The following is a 23,514-nucleotide window of genomic DNA, read 5'->3' as shown; positions in this document are numbered from 1 at the left end:
ATATAACCGGACCGGATCCACTCTCTTTGGTGGAGTTGGGGAGGGGGGTAATTCGGAAAAAAAAAAATTTAATGAGGTATTTGTAACTTACGAACAGGTATCTAGAAGGATCTTGTGCTTTAGAACTTTAGAATATTGAATATTTTGAGAAAAACTAATAATATAATTTTAACAAAACTATGAATTAAAATACGTGTACATTTTAGGGTCCACAGGATAGGTTTCGACGTTTAGAAAACCAGAGATTTCACAAATGTTCAAACCATAAGAATAAATATCCCTCTCTCCTTCTCCAAATTTTATAGTTGTAGCTGTTATAAATAAAAAGTGACAGCAACACAATTCGGCAGCTGACGAAACCCTTAAGACTGAACATTCAAAACTTTACAAATATCTTGACAATTGCCAATTATTAGGACTGTGTCACATAAAAAACAAACAGATTTTCGATAATGTGTTTTATGAAATATGTGAAGGAAATTATAATGGCAAATTACAGCCTATAACGAGCAAAAACGAAGTTTTCTTCTTCTTCATTCTTCTTCTTTTTCATTCTAAGCCAACACCGGTTAAATACCATTAATATTCTTGTTCTGAATTTTTCAGGACTTTTTATTAACCACAGGTTGTCTACCTTGTCGATTCCAGGCGTTGAAGGAGTTTTCAAATTCTGTATTGCCATATTTAATTCATCTTTTGTGAAGGGTTTCAGTAAGTCATCTTGATAAGGCAAAGATTTGGGTTGTTGTCCTCCCTCTATGTACTTTGGAGTTGGAACCTTCAGGGGGGTACTCAAAAGCATCTGCAAGGGCATCAGCCTTTTCTTTTTCATTTTGCAAAATCACTCCATCCTTTTCCAGAGGGTAACCTTGTTCCTGACTTTTGATTCGATTGCCATTCATGCGGGCTATAAAGTTGTGAGTTTTCGTTGGAGGTAGTTTTGGGTCAAAGTTAGATGAGAAATTGGACCATGCTGTCTTCTTTGCCTCTCATATGGTTCTCTTAACAATAGCTTTTGCCTTTCTGAGAATTATAAGACCTTCAATTGAAGGAGACCTGTTCTGTTTCCTTAGCGCCACTCTCTTTTGTCCGACTGCCACCTCGCAATCCTTGTTCCACCAAGGCTTTGTTGGATGGTTTTCTATTGTCTTTCTGAATCCTTTGGTCTTAGGTATAGAAATTCAGCTTCTTTCGGAATGGTATTGTTAAGCAGGTTGGCGACTTCTTCTGGATTCTGACATGCATCTACTTCAACGTAATTATGTATCCCCAGAAAATTCTGGAACCTTAGCCAATTTGCTTTTCTGTTTTAGAATTGAGGGGGGTTTACTTCTAAAATGCTATCTCTCCCATAAAGGGATGCTAATACCCCGTAGTGGTCCATGAACAATTTATCAATTCTTTCAATTGTAATAGTATCTCCTATGGAGCTGCTTCCAATCTGGAGATCAATAGTGGAAGTGGTTTTACTTCTTGGGCAAGAATATGTGTTTAAATTCTTTGGAGTATATACCATTACATTTGCTCCCTCTTCAATAATTTTTTCTATGCTCTTCCCTGTTTTATTTGGCTTTTTATCACTCCAAAGTTTGCTATGACCATTAAAATCCCCAATGATTAATAGTTCATCTTCTGAAGTAACTAGCTTTTCAATAATACTAAAAATGTCTAAATTTCCATCTGGGTTATAATATGAGTATATTTTTATCCTTTTTTCATCATTTCTTTCTACAAGTATACCAACAACATCATTATCTTGGGTGAGATTAATATTATTAAGGTTACTATGTTTAAGGTGTTCTCTGATAAGAATAGCAACTCCTCCCCTTCTTAAAGAGCTCCTATCTTTCCTGCAAATTTTATACCCTTGTATTTCCAATCTTTTGGCTTCATTTAGATTTGTTTCTTGCAGGCAGATTATATCCACCCTTCTTTTACTGAAAATTGTGTCAGTTGAGATATTTTCTTTTTATCTGCTGAAATCGTGTTCCATTGAAGAACTGTAAGGGGTTTTTTAGACTTTGAATCTTTGACAGCAGGCTTATTGACTGCCATCTTGTTGGGGCTTGGAAGTGGTGGGGTGATTGCTTAATTGGTCATTATTCTGAGCCATTTTGCTTGTGGAGTCACTGAAACTTTTTTTAATGCTTATGGATGGGTTTGATTCCAAGTTCCTTGCTTTTGAGGTCATCTCTTGAAATATATTATTTGCAGAGGTGGAAATGTCAGGACCAAAGAACATTTTAATAGCTTCCATTTTCAGGAGAGCTTTCACTGACTCCTGAAAGTTGCTGCTGTTGATAAGTTCCATTACACATGGTTCTATATGTAATGGTTCCATTCCATAGTTTTAAAATTAATCCAGCTTAAAACGAATAGTACTTATCCGGATTAAACAAATGAAACCAAAACACAAACAGAAATGAAAATGAATGTTCTCATTGAATGAGAAGATATTAAATACTGTTGTGAATCTCAATTTGATCTGATTAATTTGATGAGAGATTAAAATGAATAAATATATTAAACTTGAAACGAAAAGAAATTACCATAAATGTAAGACTCCCGCCGTAACCGTCTTACCTGACCAGATGGTCAAGATTTTTTAACGAAAATAATGTCCGAAAAACAATCTAAATTTATCAGTGTGATATGTGGCACATTCCCAATTTGAATTAAAATGGAATAGTTGTGGGCACATGTCACGTGTAATTGTAGAAAAAGCCAAGACAGATAGTCCAATTGTGTAAGAGGCAGTTCTGGCATTAATTGCCCCTTATTAGGATTGTATAAAAAGGATGTTTGTTCATTTGTTCCTAGATATGTCTATCTATTATCCGTCCATGCGTCATTCCTAGGGTAGTAGAACCAAGTTAGATAGTCATAGAGTTAAGATGGTAATAGAATAATACCTGAGTGACTTGGAATATCCTGGAAATGAGTGATCAGGACAGTGGCGATTTCAATTATTTTTTTATTACATTTATACTTATTCTGCAAAGCCTATGCGCGTTTTCAACCGATCATTAATAATTTGCAATTTGCCTTATTCGGTAAGGAAGTAGCCTAATAATTGCGCAGACGCCATCGAAGAAAGAGATGAAAAATGCTCTCTATAAAAAATATCTTGAGCCTAGAAATTACCTCCAGACGATCGATTTTTGGGTGGCTGAATATTGTCTTTAACAAGTAACATAATGCTAGTTTAATTGCAAAAGTAATATAGCACCTAGGCATAGACTGCTTTTGGTATGTTCATTGTTTTTATATTAGCCTAATTTCCAAGATGACATGTCTGCCTATGGTCTTTTAAAATATGGTATCTGTGTACAGTTAGGGCTGTTGAGAAGGAAACACTACAAAATTAAAAAGTTCCTGATAAGGAAGCGTGAGAAAATGTTAAAATACTTACTCTATTCTGAAATATTACAATTAAAAAATTTGAAAGGAAGCTAATTCCACTTTACTTTCCCCTCTTCCCTAATATTCAAACATATAGCCCAAATTATATTGGTTATTTCCCTTATTCTTACAATACATCACTCTTGTTTCAACCCAAGTACAACCCAACACATGGAATAATGTACAATTTGGGCTAGTCTATGTTATATATGGTGCAAGCCTAAAACAGGGGCTCTTGAGAAGGAAACATGCTAAAAAAACAATTTTTTTGGTATAGTATGCAGAATAATTATAGTTAGCTCATTTTTCATGCAGATTAATGGGTACCTGTGCATTATACCACTAACACTCAAGTTTATACTATATAAAGCTCAAGTAGGTAAAATGAACCATGACTTGATCCCCACTTAATTGGACTATCTGTCTTGGCTTTTTCTACAATTAGCCATGACTTGACTGGCCAACACTACAACTATTCCATTTTTAATTCAAAATTCAAATAATTGATTTTTGAATTAAAAATGGAATAGTTGTAGTGTTGGCCAGTCAAGTCATGGCTAATTATAGAAAAAGCCAAGGCAGATAGTCCAATTAAATGGGCATCAAGTCATGGTTCATTTTACCCCCTTCATTGCCAATGTTACCATCTCCCACTTATGCTACACCTCTCATGCATGTCACTCCACAATGCCAAACTAGAGTCAACCTGTTGAGGTTCTAACTGGCTAATTCATGCTGGGGGAGTCAAGTTGAAATTAGGCTATATTGACTAGTTGCAAATATATTTGCTACAACTAGGCCTACAAACCAGTTTTATGTGTCTATATGAAGAAACAATCAGCTTACATTCAATGGAAAACAAGTGTCAGGATATAGAATACATTAGAATTATATAATTTGGGGTGTATATTTGCAAACTAGAGGTGACAGTTAGGTTAATTAAGGTCAGGTTAACCCCCCCCCCCCTTTAATGTGCAAATATATATATCCCAAATATGTTTCTTATGTATTAAATTTTCATCATGTTTTGGTATTTTTCATAAGTATTAACCTAACTTCACTTCCTGAGTGATGGTGGTATAATACATAAGTACCAATTAAAGGCATTGATCTTTTACCCAGGAATCTTCACCATTTCAAAATTTGTTGAAGTTTGCTTCATTTGGTATATAAAAATTTAGTGTTTTTCTCTCTACCCTGAGAAGTTTACTTTGCATATAACTTTTTATCTTTAAATATATTCCCCTCCTTCTCCCCTTACAACTGCTACTCTTGTGCCCTCACCCTTCAATATTTTCAGCAGGCATCCATGCTTGGGTGGTTCAACTCCAGTCTAGCATCTTGTTAGGTCAATGTTCCTAAACTGGACCATAGAATAAGTGACAGTGCTTTGTGGTGCCATCCACTGAAATTCAAAATTCCTAAACTAGACCATAGAATAAATGACAGTGAACAGAAATGTACTCCTGGTGTGAAAAGAAACAGTAATGCCACCAAAACAGAAACGTCCAAGGCAAAGCCCTAAGAAAAATGTTGATAAGTGTGTAACCTGCAGTGCAAATTTGGACAAGAGTTCATCAGCACTAAACTGTAATGACTGTGAAAAGTGGGTCTGTGCAGCTTGCCTAAAATTGACTGACTCTGAGTATGACCTACTTAGCAAAATGGTGGAGAAAATCAGTCTCAAGTGGGTGTGCCCCGCATGCAAAGTGAGTCCCCAGAATAATTCACATCAAGGTGCTTCAGCCACCAAGATCACATCTATTGTGGGCAATGCACTAACCACTCTACAACTAAGTATAAATCAGTCTATTGTGCAGTCGGCAGAGAGTCTGAGATCTGAGCTAACGACCATCCATGAAAAAGTTAATGTGGTTGAATTGTCTCTTGCAAGCAAGTGTAGCGCTGATGATGCCAGACAAATTGCACAAAGTGAAGTCTCTTCTCTGCAGTTCAACTTTAAACAGTCATTAGAGTTGGATGTTTGTTGTATTGTTTGTGCTGAAAAAGACAGAGAATAGAAAAAATAATGCTGTTGCTTATGGTATGCAACCCTCCCAGGATGACAGCAGAGCTATTCTTTCAATCCTAGATAATGATTTTGGTATAAAATGCGACTTGGTAACCAACATGCAAAGACTCCTGCCTTGCACCAGAGAGGGATCCACGGTGCAGCCATCAGGTAGCCCCCCACCACCAGTCATATTCACAGTTAGTTCCTTTGCACTAAAAAAGCAAATTCTTCAGAAATCCTTTGAGAAGAAAGGTGAAATACAATTCAGAAATGACATGTCAAGGGAAGACCACGCCCGACATAAAACACTTGTAGAAGAGCTTAAAGCCAGAGCTGCTGCAGGGGAGATAAACCTAGCCATTTGTGACTTTCAGATTGTGTCAAAAACAGACCAAGCCAAAAGGAAGTACCCCCATCCCAGTCGGCACCCATGCAGCACTAAATCTGCATAATAGGGGACTTGTATATAGCGTTGTAAATAAAGTGTCTAGATATAGTGAGCATAGTTTAGGACTAAGTGATAGTGTCCAAAACCTATGGCAAAGTTCCAGTGTATTCTTGTGCGATGATGATATCCTTGACTGCAATGGATGCATCCTTGATATCCTTAACCAGCAGTTCCAGTATCACGTCTCTAGACTCTCAGTCGGATGCACCCCCTTTGAGCCAATCAAAGAGGATCAGCTGGGACCAGGTACAAAAAGCAGTCACCAAGTAAGTCCTGACTTTTCTATTCTCATATCTAATGTTGATCAACTAACAAACAAATTACAGGAGCTTAGGAGTCTCATGTATCAAAAAGACTATGACCTGGTCTTATTAACAGAAGTGTGTCCTAAAAATTCAAGAACAAGGCTAGAAGATTCTCATATTAATATGCCTGGTTACCAAGTCATCTCCAACCTTTCTCATACAGGATGCAAACGCAGTGTTCTGCCTCTGGTCAAAAATACCCATGCAGTACGTGAGCTAAGCATCAAGGCAAACTCAGCCTCCATTGAATCTGTATGGTTTAACCTTACTGATGAAGACCAGCGCCAACGCCCTCTCAGAGTCGGTTGTATTTATTGAAGCCCGTCTTCACCCTCAGCCATTGAGACTGAGAACACTCTTGTTAATGTTCCACCTAGCCATTGAAAACTTTAAAGGCAAATTTATTGTCGAAGGTGACTTCAATTTCCCAGAACTGATCTGGAAAGATGGGTACCCTTACAACCCTACTGCCAATAGCCTGATTAATGCTAGACCATTCATTGAGATTGTACATGACCTTTCTGCCTACCAACTAATCGACCAACCAACTCGGTTTTACCCTCCCCAACAACCCACAATATTAGATCTGGTGTTTGTAAACAGAATCGAAGCAATTCAGAAGGTAAATTATCTCCCACCAGTTGGGAAAAGCGATCATCTTGCCATAGAAATTATCACCTCTAGACGTCCAGTGAAAAGTAAATACAAAAGAAAGGTCTACATGGATTACGAGGTGATCAGAAAGGATCTAAGACTTATCGACTGGGATGAGCTACTTCAGGGCAATGTCAACAACCAGTGGGAGAAATTCCTGACAGTTGTCACCAAGATTCAAAGTAGAAACACGACAGAAAGGCTGGTTCCCGTACCAAAGACATTACCATATATGACCCCTAGCATTAAAAGACAAAGAAATCGCAAATTGTACCACTGGAAAAAAAGAGATAAGCCTGGTCACTATGAAATGAGTACGTTCAAGCTCGGAACAGACTACAAAACTTAATTAAACAACTGTACCAAAATTTGAGCTTAGACTTGCCAATGAATGCAAGAGTAACCCAAAAAAGTTTTGGAATTACGTCTCTAGTAAAGACCACGCTAGGCGCTGTGTTAAATGCCTCACTACAGATGATGGAGGAGAAGTGACTGACACCCAGAAACTAGCAAACTTACTAAACAACCAGTTCTCTTCCGTCTTCACAACAGAACCAGATAGTGAGCCTCCACCCCCTCCTAAATACGTCATACCATCTCCCATGAGTACGGTTGTTATCACTGTACCTATGGTGGAAAAGAGGCTAAAAAACTTCGATGCCAACAAATCAGCCAGCCCCGATGGAATCCACCTGAGGTTGCTCAAAGAAACAGCCACCAAGATTTCCCCTGCTTTGTGCCATCTATTTCAGTTTTCTCTTGATTGCAGAGTTGTTCCCTCACAATGGAAGACTGCTTATGTTACACCCATATTCAAAAAGGGTGACCAGTCTAAAGCTGAAAACTACAGACCTATAAGCCTTACGTCTGCTGTCGCTAAGGTTTTAGAGAGAATTGTCAATGATGCACTTCTCAAGCACCTAGTTTCCAACAGCATTATCTTGGACAAACAACATGGTTTTCTTCCTGGGAAGTCAGTCGAAACCAACCTACTCAAAACTTATGAGCTAATTACTCAGCTTCTTGACAGAGGATTTCGTGTCAATCTAATTCTACTGGACATTGCCAAAGCCTTCAACAAAGTCCCCCATAGTCGTTTGCGCTCCAAACTTACAGCCATGGGCATTGATAAAAAACTAGTCGACTGGCTAATGGACTTCCTTGGTGGCAGAACGCAAAAGGTTCGGCTCTTTACCACGGACGGAGAAAAGATCTATTCAACGCCTTGCCAAGTTCTGACTGGCGTCCCTCAAGGAACTGTCCTCAGACCGACCTTATTCCTCATCTATATCAATGACCTGGTAACTGAAACAAAAAACCATTTGACTCTTTACGCCGACGACTCCAAGCTATTTGGTACCGTGACAACATTAGCCTACAAGCTGATCTCAACCAAATTCAAGCATGGGCAGATAAATGGCTTCTGTCCTTCAACATCTCAAAGTGCGTCACTCTTCATTTCGGCCGTGGTAATCCGCAGCACCAGTACACTATGTACAATGGCAAAACGTCATCGACAGTCTTGATTCCTACTTCTAGTAGTGGTAGAGACCTGGGAGTCCTGTTGGATGACAGCTTAAAATTCCACGAGCACACCGCCCAAGCAGTTTCGAAAGTAAATGCAAATTTGGGACTCCTGAAAAGAACTGTCAGTAGTTGATCCTCCACAGTTTTTCTGAAATTATATAAAGCTCTGGTCAGGCAAATCCTAGATTTCGGAACATGTCTTGCTGGTCCTTTTTACAAGAGTGACATCCAGCTTGTTGAGGGTGTCCAGAGGAGAGCCACCAAATGCATCAACGGTTTACGCAGTCAGCCCTACTGCAGAAGATTACAATCTGTTAACCTCCCAACACTCGTTTTTCAGCGTAGGCGTAACGATATGCTGCTAACCTACGGGTACCTCCAGCAAGCAGATCAGAAGCTGTTCACTTTCTCTCCCCACCAAAAGCAAACACGAGGACTTTCCAAAAAGCTGTTCAAATCCAGCATTAACACCAAAGTCCGACTAGATTTTTTCAGCCAGTGAGTGGTGAATGATTGGAACCAACTAAGCCAAGAGACAGTCTTGGCAACCTCGCCTGAGGAATTCAAAAAGAGGCTCGACAAGGAATGGGAGGCCAAACCATGGAGATTCCAGTGGGAAAACCCCTCCCAGCCCTCACTACCATAACAGTTGTGGAAGACAATAGAGAGTTAGCTTGGAGGATGATGCGGCTTGTCATACCCAACCATCTCACACACTCTATCCAAAGTTGCTATTGTGTGGTGGTGCCAACTCTAAATCGCTGGAGAATGGTCCTTGAACCATACCTACCATGTGATCACCATTACCAAGTGTGCTTAAATTGCATCTCTCCAGCACTCTCTAGTCCCTATGGTTTGTCGCTTGACCTTAGCACAGCGACCAGATCTATCGCCATCATCAACTATGGAGCATCACAGTTCTTGCAACTAATTTGCTCTGAAGTGCGAATTAAGGTAATTAAGGTAATTACCTGAACAATTGTTTAGGGTCATGAAATTATTGTTAATAGATGCATTTTGATTTTGGAACATCTTTTCTCTCTTGCATAATTACCACAAACTCACCATCATGGAGTTATTATATATTTTCACATTAGGGGGGGGGGGTAAAGCATAGCATATATTAAATACAGCAATGGTTAGTTTACATATTTAATATATGTTATGCTTTACCCCCACCCCCATGATGTGCAAATATATAGCCCAAATTTGTTTCTAAACTATTACAGATTTGCAATTTCAAATATCTGATCAATGAAAACAGAAATGATTGCAACTCTATATGTGTAAATACAGGATAGTTGGGCTGGAATAACTCCATAACAGTGAATTTGTGGTAGTTTTGCAAGAGAGAAAAGATGTTCCAAAAGTCAAAATGCATCTAGTAACAATAGTTTCATGACCCTAAACAATTGTTCAGGTAATAGGAACATTGACCTCTTATTATGGTCTATCAAAGTTGTTAAGTAAGTGAATGAAATTTTACAGAATTAATATTCCACTTAAATTAGGGCATTGGAAATTTGTTTTAATAACTAGGCCTACCTCCACAACTTCTAATGCTTGAGCAGTTATTAATCCTGTATGAAAGATAATCCTGAGATAAAACACAATAATAAAAAAAAATAATTGTAAAAAAATCAGATTTACCATTCAAAACTTGTCCTAAATCTTCTTACTGTAAAGGCATACCCTCCGCCTCTCTTAATAAGGCAAAATTAAGCTATATATTATATTCAAATTCAGGAAATAGTTGATTAAAATTGAAGCAATCCCAAAACAAAATTCATAAAAGATTGTATATTATAGCCAAAAGTATAAATTGGTTATCATTTCCAGATTTTTTCTTGTAAAGTTTTATATTATTTGTAGGCTTTTTTTTTTACACATAGGGGAATTACAGGCATAACAATTTCTTTCTTGTCATTAATTAGTTTGTATAGTGTAGAAACAGCTTCTTTGATAGATACACACTTTCCAGGAGCCATCTACACAGTAAAATATACCTTTAGTTGCAGATTTGTAAGACATCTTGTGTATCCTTGCTTTGTGGATATTTTAATACATATTTTACATACATAGCACATATTTACTTGTTTGGTGTTCTAAAACACCAAACCAAGATTATCAGAACACTCACCTTTGCTGCTATTTTGTGCAAAACTGTTGGTTCCCAAAAACTGAATTTTTGGCTAATTCTTCAGAAAATCCCAGAAACCTCTGATTCCAATTCAAGGCATAGCAAATATGAGAAAGTTGCTGGTTAGTAGTAGATTTTTATACCAAGCATAAAACTTGCCCAAACTACTACCTTGTGTGCAAAAATAAGATGATGTGTTGCCAAATGGGAATATTGAGAGCTAATTGATTAAGAATTAAAATGTGTAGGCTAATTATAATTGTAGACATTCCTAAATATATATATGTTTCTTAATCCACCAATTTTTTTAAATATTCTTTTATTTTATATTTTCTTGTAACTATTTTTAGTTTAGCATTTATTAAAACTTCAGTGTGAATAAGTTCACAAGTTTTACTGTGGCTAACTGTGGCAAAACCTTTGGATGAATTGAAAATGCCCACCTTTTGGCCCCCTTCTCCTCCCTGTTAAGGCAAAGTAAGTCCTCTTGCCTCTCTCCTACAATGCAAAAGTTTCAGATAAAACCCCACCTTTTGCTTCTGTGATGTTGCAGATATGCTATTCTACTAACCAGGATGCATGGTTTCTAAGAATTTACCTCAACCCCTCACCCCAAGTAGAAACTAGAGGTCTACTTGGCCCTCAAACACCCACTGTAAATTTCAGCTAGGTCCTACAGGCTGTTCCTGAGATAATGCAGATACGGTATTGTGACAAACTTGAAACATGTGGTTTCTTTGAGTCTGCATCATTATCTACCCAGGAAAATTTTAGTTGCAACAGATGCTTGTAGTGCCAGAAATTTCAGAAAGATTGGAGACCAAAACTTCTTACCCTATCCCTTGAACTTCTACCCCATTTTAAAATTTGACGTTAACTTGTCATCCTCCTCTCCATAAAACACTTTCTGAGAGTTTTTCAACTTGACACCTCAAGCCCTTCCAAAGATGTCACAAATATTCTAGTTTGATGGTTTTGTACCCCATGATGTATTTTAATTTAACTTAATACTGAGATGTGAATTCTGATTCCCATAGAGGCATATAGTGCAAAATATTTAGGCAGACTGGAGACATACTATGTTAGCCACTCCCCAACCCCCATAACAGAATTTAAAGTCCTCCTTTCCCCCTAACTCTTTCTTCTGTTATTGTTTTTGAAAGTCTCAATTCTACTCTCCAAGCTATTTCTGGATATTGCAGATATGCTTTATAATAAACTAGAAAAGGACATCAATTGTCAGAGGAGGGGCAATTAACCTCCAAATTCGTTTGCCCTCCTCTCTCTAGATTTTGGAACACACTTATTCAGCATTTTGTTGAAAAAAGAAAGAAAAAAAAACTTGATCCCCAACTCCACCTAATATGTTTTTGTATCTTTATTTTAAAAAAAGAATAAAAGCCTTGTCCCCCCCACAAGTTTTTTAATTGATTTCCCTGAACCTGAGAGCACATAGCGTATTTTGATTTACATTGGTACCTTTGTTGTTTCCACAGTCAGTCTATACCCTTGGAAAATTCTGTGAATTTTGGCCTAGTAAAAAATGTTGAACAGCTTCTAGGTGACTGGACAACCATGAGCCAACATGGCTGCCTTTTCTACCAAAGCTTATCTATGAACATTGGATGATTTTCATAATTTATGGCTGTCACCCTGGGGCTGAACAAAAATTTCTGGACAAAAAATATTTCAAAATTTTGGTTCAACATTATTGATACATGTTTAGGAGGGATGTTAAACAGATAAGGGCAGCAGAAGGAGACTGGTTGCCTTTAAATCACTTTTGGCAGTTAGAAATGGTGCTAGAACATTCAATTGAACAAGCCTCCTTTTAAGTTTCAAAGACCATTTTTTCCATACAAAGTGGAAAGGAAAAAGACATTTGGCTCTGGAAGGGGGGAAGAGAATTAGTTTGTTTTTCTATGTGTCTTTTTGAATTGAGGTCCCCTTAGCCCAAAGGAAATCAAATATATAAGTTGTGCCAACTGGAAAAACAACATAATTTTTTAAGGGACAGGAGGGGGACTATGGCCCAGGACATTTTTGTGCATTAAGTCCCTTTTGGTCCAAGAACTTGTGGCTCTAATTTTAAGATTGATCAGAGACACTAAGATCTTTTACCCATTTTTGGCCCCTTACTCCCCCCTCATAATAAAATGTTTTATCCATTTGACCTAGAGACTAATTCCAGAAAGTTTTGGGCCATTTGTATATAGGACATCCAAAAAAAAAATACATTTTTTTTTCATTTTTACACCTGTGTTTAAACAATAGACTTGTATCATTTGCTGCCCTTGCTCTAGGTGCTGCTAGGGTCATATCATCTACAGAGGCATGTTTATTGAGCCCTAAACTAAATTTTGATTTTAAGCCTTGGAAGGTGACAGAGGGCCAGGAAGCCAAAAAGGTGCAGAAGGGGGCTGGTTACTCTTTGAGTCAATATTGACTCTTATAGAGGGCATTAAAACTTTCAATCTTTAATCAAATGAGCACTCTCTATAGTCTACAGCCATCCCTTCTCTAAAAAGTAGTTGAGTGGAAAAAAAATATTGGAAGGCATATGGCCTTTATTATCAACCATATTAGAGTGTTGGCTCTAATTTTAACTGAGATTTATATACCCTGTGAAATGCGCGATTTTGCGTCTAGTCTACAACTATAAATTGCTCCAAAAGGTCCAGATACTTGTATCATTGGATTCATTGGTCTCAGATCTATGCATTCACCATGCCAGGAGTGTGACATTAAATAGTTTTTCTTTGATAATGAGCTAAACTTGAGTCAAAAATAGGAAAAAAGTATCCTCTTTTCAAGGATTTATTAACATATTTTTCAGTCTAAAAGAAAACTGAGGGCAAGTTTAAAAAAAAAGTAATTTGGTAGATGAATAAAGCTGAATCTCAGCTATAAAATTATAGCAACATTTTCATTTTAATCTGGTGCACTAAGACTGTAGGACTGCAAGAAAATAATGTACAAAAACTCATATAGGGAACAGAAACCTTAAACAAATAGAAAAAGAACAGGCTTTTTCAACAAAAGTAAAGAGCAACATTAAAAATTAAAACAAATAGAAGTTATTATGTGCATGAATGTGGTCTTCCAGGTCCTTCACCTTCCAAGGCTCCTTTCAAGAAGTTTGGGATAATGGGCTTATAGTCCCAAAGCAATACAGTTCTAGTTTCTGATTCTCTTAAAGCTTTTAGCTAAAAGGACTCCTTCATCATTTTATTAATCTAGTTTACAAATCCATACCCTCTTGGATCAGAGCCTTCACTATCCAGAATCATGAAGGTTAGAGCTGTCTGAGGTAGACTTGCAAGAAGGTTCAGATGAGGAGAATGTCTGGTTGGTTTAAATGTCACATAAAGGGTTCAAAATACAATTTGCAGTTTAATGTTTTTACTGTTTACTGTTTTTCTTTATTCAACTTAAAAATACAAAAACAATATTATGCCCCAACAGAGAGCAGAGCTCATAAGTCTGGGACAGTACAAAGACTTAGAAAAAACACCAACATCTCATCATACTAATAATTCTAAAAATTAACATGGGAAAAAAACAAAGAAAATGGAAAAAAAACACAAAAGAGAAGTAACAAGGATAAATAAATAACTAAGTATCAGGAAGGAGGGGTGTGGGAGGCAATCCCAAACAGAGGGACACAAAAGAAAATATCAAATAGTTTAATATTCCATCATCAATGGTGAACAATCAAACATTAGCAAACAAATTTTATTATTTTTTTTAATTTAGCTGAGATTTTTGGGATGGATCAAACAAAATCTTGTCATTCAGCTTATAATTGTTTGCAATGAAGGTTGTTTGGTACCTAATCAAAAACATTGACCTTTCAGAACTTACAAAAGGAATTTGCTACATCCTAGCCCAATGACAATCCAAATGAGGAAGTAGAATTAACAGACATTTATCATAGAAATAATTATTAGAACTTTGGATTTGAAAATGCCATATGGAAATATTTAATACTTGTTTATGTTTTTAATCTAACAAATTTGAGAAAAAGAATAACATATTAGTTTCTGAAACATTTTCAAGGTTTGAAGTCAATGTAACAAATTTCCAAGTATTCTTATTGTCCTATTTTGTAGTACCTGTAAGGGTTTGGTATGCTTCCAAAGGGTATTAAGATAAACAATTGAGCAGTAATTCAAATAAGAAGAAATTAGAGAGTGATAGATTATTTTTAATATGGAAAATGGAAAAATATTCTTCACACAATACATCAACCCAATATTTTGAGCAAGTTTTAATCTTAAATACTCAATATGATTGGACCCTACAAACTTTTTGATCACCAACTTGAAGCTCCTGACAAGAAATCTCTTTGAATGGCATGTTTTGAACAACCAAAAACCATAAATTTAGTTTTTGTAAAATTTAGTTCTAGATTATTGGAAACAAACCATCAATTAACTGAGGTAACACTTGCAATCAAGTTTTTGGTCAATGTTGATGAATCCCTTGCTTTAATGCTTTAATGGTATGCTCTAATGGTATAGCTGTGTCATCTGCAAATAGAATTGCATGAATAATATTTTCCTGCAAAACTCATGGAAGATCATTATATAAATCAAAAATAAAAGTGGACCTAGTACTGAGACCTGGGGGGTGCCAATATATTTAAGACCTTTTAAGTTAGTCATTTTTCCACTGACATCTACTGTGATTTTACGTCACACAGGTATGATTTAATATTTTGTTATCTTTTCCCTCTTATGCTGCAATTTATCATTTTGTCAAGAAAAATGTCATGGTTTAAAGTGTCAAATGCTTTTTTTTATATCACAGAAAACAGTAGCCACATGGGAATCATTGTCTAAACAATCATTTATTTCTAATAAAAGAGCTGCAACTGCATGTTCTGTCGAACAGTTTGCCTTAAATCCAAATTGATATTTGGTAAAGAAATTTATTTTATCTAAATAGCTAGAAATCCTTTCTTTTAAAATTTTTTTAAACACTTTAGATAATGGCGAAAGAATTGCAATTGGACAATAATTACTTACATCAAATTTATCACCTTGTTTATGCAATCGAATTATTTGGGCAATTTTCCATCTACTAGGAAATATACCTGAATTGATACTCAAATTTAAAATCTGGATAAGTGGTTCAAAAATAACTCTGGCAATGCTCTTTAACAAATTGGTTGATAGTTCATCATGTTCCACTGAATTACCACTTTTTATATTTTTGATAATTTTTTGGGATTCTGCAAAACTAGCAGGGGCCCAAAATATGTTTGTACTTTCAGTGGGAGGTAAATATTGTTTATGTGACCTGCAAGGGGACCAGTCTATTCCTGCTGAAACATTTGATTGCCCAACACCAGCAAAATGATCACTAAACATATTAGCAACATCTTGCAATCCTAAACACTTTCATTCTCTCTAAGAATACTTACTTACAGATTCTTACAGTTTTCAAAACGTATTATGTATATTTCAGTGGGATACTTAATTTTGATTTTGTATAAACGATTTTTTTTTCATTAATGGACCTCAAAAGTGATGCATTTACCCATGGTTTTCTTGGTGAGGGAGAGAGAGAGATCGGTATATTTAAAAACTATCGTAGCATAGCTAAATTCAGTTTTTTCACAAAAATCATACATTTAAACAAAATCACACACTACAACTCAGCATTAAAAATTGATGTGAAGAAAGGCACAAATGAGTTGGCGTAACGATTAGTTCGTACTTTAGGGGGTACAAGTTTATTTTGTAACCGAGTTCGGCTATTGGGAGGGGCTGGTTCGGGTAGTATTGATTGGCGGCTCTCATTGGCTAGGACGGATTTTTCAAATTGCTGAATAAGGTGTTCAAGCTGGACTTTAAGTGGAGATAAATTTAATTTAGCGAGGGCTTGATCATAGGGTATGTCATGGTTTTGGAGTATAATCCTTGTTGCTTTTCTGGATGCACTCTATGTCGCGTAATAGGAACACCGTGCAGATAGCAGATGGACCCCACACCGGGCATGCGTACTCGAGCAACGGGCGAACGTAACACATGTAGGCATGGAGAAGACTTTCAGTATCACACCCAAAACGCCTCATTGTGGTTAGTGTCTGAAGGCTTGCATTAGCCTTGTGGACGGTTAAATTAATACGGGCACTGAAACTACAGTCACTAGTGAAAGTTACTCCTAAGATTTTATTTCGTTCACAATCAGGAAAGGGACTAGAGGCATATCTATATTCCGCTTCAGAGGGTTGAAACGAATTATCTTCGACTTGGCTACGTTAATGGTAAGATCATGACTTGAGCATTCGGTCTTTAGCTGATCAAATAACTGGTCTGAAAACTGCTTTGTTATGATAGCGTTTTCGACCAGGTAAGTGAGCACTATGGACAGATCATCTACAAACTTGTAACGGTCGTCGTGATGATTAAGTAGGGAATTAATCACAACTAGGAAAATTATTCCAGCTAATTTCGTGCCTTGTGGGGCCCTGCAAGAAGTATCTGACCATGATGAATCCGAATCATTTTCGTGGAGTGCAAAGACTTTTTGTTTTCGGCCAGTTAAGAAGTCAAGTACAAGGCCAAGGGTGTGTCGTTTGGCCCCCATTTCCTGGAGATTCATGCCTGGAGTCAGGTGGCGGATTAGGTCAAAGGCCTTTCGGAAATCCACTGCGTAAATGTCGACGAAACAGCTACCTTTTTCAAGCCATTGGAGGACACAGTCAAACATCCGTACTAGGTAGATTGTAGTACTACACTTGGGGAGTCCACCATACTGGAATTTATCAATACGCCAATGAATTTGTTTCAGAAGAAACTTGAGTATAAAGGCCTCAGTTACTTTCGCCAAACAAGGTGTAAGTGAGATCGGGTGGAGATCGTCGCATGCACTAGGGGCGTACTTTTTTGGAATAATTCTAATATAAGCCCTTTTCCACTGTGACGGGAAATAGCCAGAAGCAAAACACTCGTTAATGATGCTGGACAGTGTAATGCTATGAAGGCTGCATATTCACGTAGCAGTTTGGCAGGTAATTCACCAGGGTATGAGGATGTATTCGGTTTGATCTTCTGTAATTCCGTGTAAACGTCAAACCCATTGACTATTATGTTATTCTCAGGCTCACATTTTTCAAGTATAGTGGACTTTTCATGAGCCGTAATAGTTGGATAGGTAGTGCAGATCTTGGTGAAGAATTCACTCACTTCTTCTGCACTGATTAAGGACCCACCATCATTGCTGATCTTCACACTGCTGTCAAAAGCTTGGCCGGCCACTTTTTTCACTGCGTTGTGCCACTTTTTGGGGTCTGAAGTAAGTAATTGGGAGGGTATGGTTTCACGACCATAGCGAGCTTTGGCTTTCTTTACCAAAGAGACTATTTGATTTCGCAATTTCTTGCCGTTGATAATATCACCACGGGAGTAGAGGCGAGACCTCTCTTTTATTAGTGATTTAATAGCTGGAGTATAAAACGTGTATGCCTCTTTCCTTTTTTATTTCTATACTGGCAAAATTGATCAAGCTTTTAGTCAATATATTATAAAAGTTATCTAAGGATTGATTTGGATCCATTTCATCAATTACCAACTCAACCCAACGTCACCAAGCTCTTCTTTTTAATTCCATCAAATTTTTTTCCCCAAAGCAGTAGCAGCAATTACTTTGTTTGGGATGAGGATTCCCCAAAGATCTTTGATCTGGGAAGTTAATCAAATAAACATAAATTGTCTCACTTTAAATATGCCTGGCAAAACATACCTGGCTTTCCATCTGATATTAGCAAATATTGGGTATCTGGTGACATATTTGTGCAAAGAGAGCAAAGGGCTAGACTTGAAAAAGGATATCATGACCTCAAATAGTTTCAGTTTGCACTTGGTCCTTGTTCCAGATTAGCAATAAAATACTAGTATTTTCTCTGAAGCTTTGCCCTACATTCAAAATTTTCATTTCAATTCTTGCCTAATCCTTATCTGTTTTATGACATTTGATGAGAAGACTATTCTTTGTATGAAACATGTTTATATCATTGGCTGAAGCAAAGAGTAATGCACAAGAGGTTAAACTGGTGCTAGTGATAGCAAAAAAAGCAACATAAGCGCCATCTAGGTTTTGGCAACACTTTGTATTTTTTATAGCTTTATAAGCGTTTTTCTGTCAGGAATCACAAATTAAAATGATTATTCTTATTGTTACACAAAAAAAGCTAATTGTCACCAAATGTAAGATAGCATTGAGTTGTTTTTTTTTTTGTCAACACCAGCATCAGTTCCCACTCTTGTAAGGTACCCACACCCTTTAGGCTGAAGTAGTATTGCATCATATAAATAATGCTATTTTAAAATTTAGCTTGGCAGCAGTCCCAAGCCATTACATTTGTGGCTCCAATACAGCCATGACCAAAAATGAAAGACCAATTGTATTGTCAAAAGGATAATGGAATCTTGGTGTAGTGAAATAATCTGCATCAAGCACCCTCAAAGAAGTGTCAAGAAATTGTTCAATATCATATTGCTAGTTTGCAGTATTCTAAGGACTTCTAAATTCTAAAAAGACACTATGCACATACATAAAAGTGTTTTAATTTAGTTTTCTTATAAAAAAATTTATAGATAGATAATTTTTATTTGCAACAATTAAATAAATCAATATGACAAACCAGTGCACACGCCTGGTGGCATATTTAATCATAGGTTGATTATCTCAAATCACCGAGGTTATCACTGCTACTGTACATTTGACTTTGCATAATACATTTTGAAGGTGATATTCTTTTACTTGTAGCTGGGCCACCAATGTTTTTTTTTTTTTTTTTTTTTTTTTTTTTTTTTTTTTTTTTTTTTTTTTTTTTTTTTTTTTTTTTTTTTTTTTTTTTTTTTTAATGAGAAAGGAACTAGTTGGGATTGTTGCATAAACAGACACCAGTATTGAAACTAATGTAACTGATAGTAAACGAAAGTCAAATAAGAAAAGTAAGGGTACTGTTTATGTAGGTTTTATGAGTAATGAGCCTTTAAACAGCTTTTACATCATTGCTACCCATGCAAAAAGATATTTACCTTGTTGTTCAAGCCAGGGGACTGTACATCTTGATGCCATTTTCAGTGTTTTAGACTATTTTTCAAAATTCCCTTAAATTTGTTTTCAAATGAGATTTTACTATGAAGACTAATTTAGATAGCGGTTACCATTCCTTAATCAGCTAGGAAGACAACTGTTTCTCAGTTGCCATTTTTTTAACATGTTTTTATTTTTGGTTACTATGGGCTGTGGTTTGTCCCAGAAAAAATGTTCAAAATATTGTAATTTCAAAATTATCAAGATGTCTGGGAGTGCTTTGTTGCAATTTTTTACATTGCCCATGGTTGCTCTATATGGACAAGTAATTTTGTGTCACCTAAAACCTTGATTATCCATATATTAATGAACTTTACATTAAGAATCTTTAACTTGTTGATATTTCAAAACTAGTGACGATCAAGTTAGTATTTACATGTATAAGGGTCTCAAGAATCTATTTCCCTCTTCTTTCAATTTTTTTCCATTTATAATAATCTCATTGTCGTGATATACAGTGAGCATCAAATCTGCTAGACCCATCTACAAAAATGACCAGAGCTTCGTTTGTAATTGGAAATTTTGACTCCTGTGTATGGGATATAATTCCAGTTGAAATAAGAAATTAGAATGGTCTTCAAGGCTTCAAGGATTTTTTCTTGCAAATGCTTAGTTATCATGTGTATGTTTTGTGCATGGAAAATAATGTTGTATATTGTAAAAATATTGTTACCGGAATAGAAGAATAGATAAGACTGCCATCTCCTGTTCTGTAACATTTTTTTGCTGTTTAATGGCTTTTCGTCAATTTGGGAAGCTAGTGAGCTATTTAAATAAACCTTGAAGAATGGCACAAATTAGGGCACACAAAGGGTTTTTAAGCTCATATCTCCAACACTTTCCCTCTTGCGAGGCTTTAAATCTTCTGTGAAGACAGTCTACCCTTTTTTTTTTTGCTTAAAACTCTTTTATTAGTTTTTTCTTTTTATTTGAATGTAAAAAAAAACAGAGGCTTTTTCTCTAATAGTACTCCAGGTCAAATTGAAGAATGACCAACTGTCATAATTTATTTTGAACTAAATATGTTTAATGATGTAGATAGAGTAAGAGAAGTTGGACCTGATAGACCTTTGTCTTAATGTTCTGAGTGGCTTGTTCCAAGCATATATGTATATTTAAGAGCAGTTGTTTTCTCTATTAGTACTGCACGTCTTATTCAAGAATGAGCAATTGTGCTGATTTTGATTGAAACTTTTAGATATGATCCAGATAGAGTAAAGGCAGTTGGGCCTGATAGAGCTTGTTCTGAATGGCTTCTTCGTTGTGGAGCTGCAGTTAGATGGACTAATCAAACTACATTCTTGCATGATTACAATCATTTACCAGCTGAAGGCACTAAGACTTATGTTGAAGAAATTGATGCAACCAATTCATGTATAATGCACAGAGGTTTCCCACACTTAAGTAGGTTATATTGTCATTTTCAAATAAACCATCTTGTTGGCTAGCCAATTCTTCTCTGAAATATTTAATGAAGACGTCCTGCTAATCTGACACATAAATGGTTTTGATAGATTATTTCTTACGAATCCTTGAGTGGAAAAAGCTGAAACGGTTGTTCTTCTCTGTGCATTTGAGAGTTATTCTATCTGGCATATAAACGAATTATTAAAAAAAAAGGGGTTAAAGTTATTTTTTCTTATCCTAGTGTATCATTCCATATCTTTGAAGTACCAAGAACATCAAATGAAAATTTTTCTGCCCCCTGGCTCAATTTTAGGTCCATTTATGCTAAAGAACCGTGATTCTCTTTGATTTTTTCTTTTGGTTGGTATGAAAATGTGAAAATTACAAGCATTGCACTTAGTTTCACCACGGGTTGCCATACTGAACCATAAAAAGAAATAAACGCAAACTAATTTAGTAGCCTAAATTTGAGAACGTAAATTTTCTGTAATAAAGATTAAATTATATAAGTCATATTTTCAGAATAAGAAGAAAATACGAATTGTATCGATATGTGAATAAAATTGAAACGATAAAGGGTTAAATATAGCAAAATAAAACAAATGATCTTTCCAAAAAGATGTTCTTGTAGGTAAATCAATTATTTAAGTAATTTGAGGCGTTTAACCATAAATAATTTTAACAACGTCCATATTAATGCATAGCTACGATTTTTGCTGTTCAATGATGTGTACATTTCTTTTTAATTCCTTTTTGGCAACAGATGGCAGGCTTTTATTTGTAAAATTATTTTATCCCCCATCAATTACTGTTTTTCTTAACCCTGTTTATTGGATATTAATGGTAATGATTGTCTTTTGCTACAGCAATCAGAAAAGTTACACTTTCTGTAGTTTCGTTTTTTTTTTTTGCTCACTTTCAGCTAATTTTTCACACACATTCCGTGTTTTTTTTTTTCACTTGGTCCCCTCTTAGTGCTAAAACTACATAACTGGATATGGAAGTCTTTTTCATTAAAATTTGAGTTACTGGGTTTTTCCTAAAGAATCAGATTTCACTTTTACTATCTTTAGTACTTTAAGGAATGAATTTGCAAAGTTAAAAGTCAAAAAGTGTATTGATGCTATAATTTCAAATTAGAAAAACCAGAATTGAAGTTAAATATTGGCTTGTTTGATGGCCATGACTCATATTTCTTATCAAAGTGTGCTATGGAAATTTTAAATAGTTATGCCTTTTTTAAGTTCCTTAGTTGGATCATTATATAAGGGACCAGACGAAAAGTTCAAATGACTGAGATGTTCAAAAGAACAAGAAGTTTTAATAATCAAGAAGGAACAAGGAAGAATTGTAAGTAAACAAGTGCTTTATTGAAAATGCATAACACGAATATGTACATACATACCATATAAAATTAATGACAAATGTAAATGGAGTATGTTAAAAACCACGCGAGCAAAAAAATAATTTTGCAAAGTAATCTATAATTTTTTTGATGAAACGACTTCCATCTTGCATTCATTTTCAATGATGATGAGAGCTGTAAAGAAATTATCACTTATTTCTGTTCTGAGAGCTAGGAACGTAGGTAATTGATGAATAATCTTGCCTTGATTATTGTGACTGGAGTAAGTGTTTTTCCTTTTTATCCTCCTCCTTAACTTGAAAAGTCAACAATTCGCCATCGATTATTGCACCATGGAGGATGGACAACAATTTCATCGTCCACTTGAACGAAATCCCCAAAGGTAACCTTATCACAGTTGGGTAGAAGTCCTCACTCTGTGTCTAGGGGGATGATTCCCATTAAATCTTGTGACTCTGATAACTGTACGCGGTTTTCTGTTTTCCTAGTAAACTCCTTTTTTTTGAAGTAGTTATGTAGGGTGGTAGATTTAACTTTTTTCCAGGTCTTATTGATCTTAACTACAGAGGTAAAAACTGTTATTTTTTGACATTTTACTTTTACAATGCTATCCAGCAGAAACTATATATTTCTATAATGCATTGCCTAGCAACATGCCATCGTTGCTAATTCAAATTATCAAGATGTTTCTTTTTTCAATTTCTCAAGTATTTCTCAAGGGAGTGCGAAAAAAGTTATAATTATCGACTTTTAAATTATCGAGAGTCGACTTTACTTTCAATTTAAATTTCTATTGTTTGTTGACTAATTAGCTGCATTTGGTGCTCCGGGCTCTGGACTTGCCATACAATTTTATCTGGAAAGATTCAGCCTCCTCTAATTGGTCTTTTAAGGACTTCTTGTTTCGTGGATTTTTTGAAAATCTTTGGATTTATACACAAACTTTCTGGTGTCTTACCTAAGACTCCTTGGGGAAAAAAAAAATCAAATTCTTTTAATTTTTAATATTTTGGCAGTATGTCCTTGTGATTACAATGATTCCTAGCTTGTTTCTCCTCATTTCTCTTTTTTTGCATTTGAAAATTCTTTAGCCTAAGAGAAGGCGACGGTATTCCCGTCTTCAATGTATTTATAAACAAT

General features: G+C 35.9%; 1 protein-coding gene across 1 annotated transcript in view; it reads left to right on the top strand.

Moving 5' to 3' along the window:
* The first annotated feature begins 2,684 nt into the window (after positions 1–2,684).
* The window catches only part of LOC136037134 (ATP synthase subunit s, mitochondrial-like), a 25,819-nt gene continuing 4,989 nt past the window's right edge, over positions 2,685–23,514 (top strand). Inside the window, exons 1-2 of the mRNA XM_065719629.1 lie at positions 2,685–2,746; positions 20,800–21,005. Coding sequence (XP_065575701.1) covers positions 2,700–2,746; positions 20,800–21,005 — 253 coding nt within the window. The 5' untranslated portion in view covers positions 2,685–2,699. The remainder of the gene's footprint in view (positions 2,747–20,799; positions 21,006–23,514) is intronic.

Source organism: Artemia franciscana, chromosome 16, assembly GCF_032884065.1.
Source record: "Artemia franciscana chromosome 16, ASM3288406v1, whole genome shotgun sequence".
Lineage (NCBI taxonomy): Eukaryota > Metazoa > Arthropoda > Branchiopoda > Anostraca > Artemiidae > Artemia > Artemia franciscana.
The sequence above is the reverse complement of the archived record's forward strand: the minus strand, read 5'-3'. Positions and strand labels throughout refer to the sequence as shown.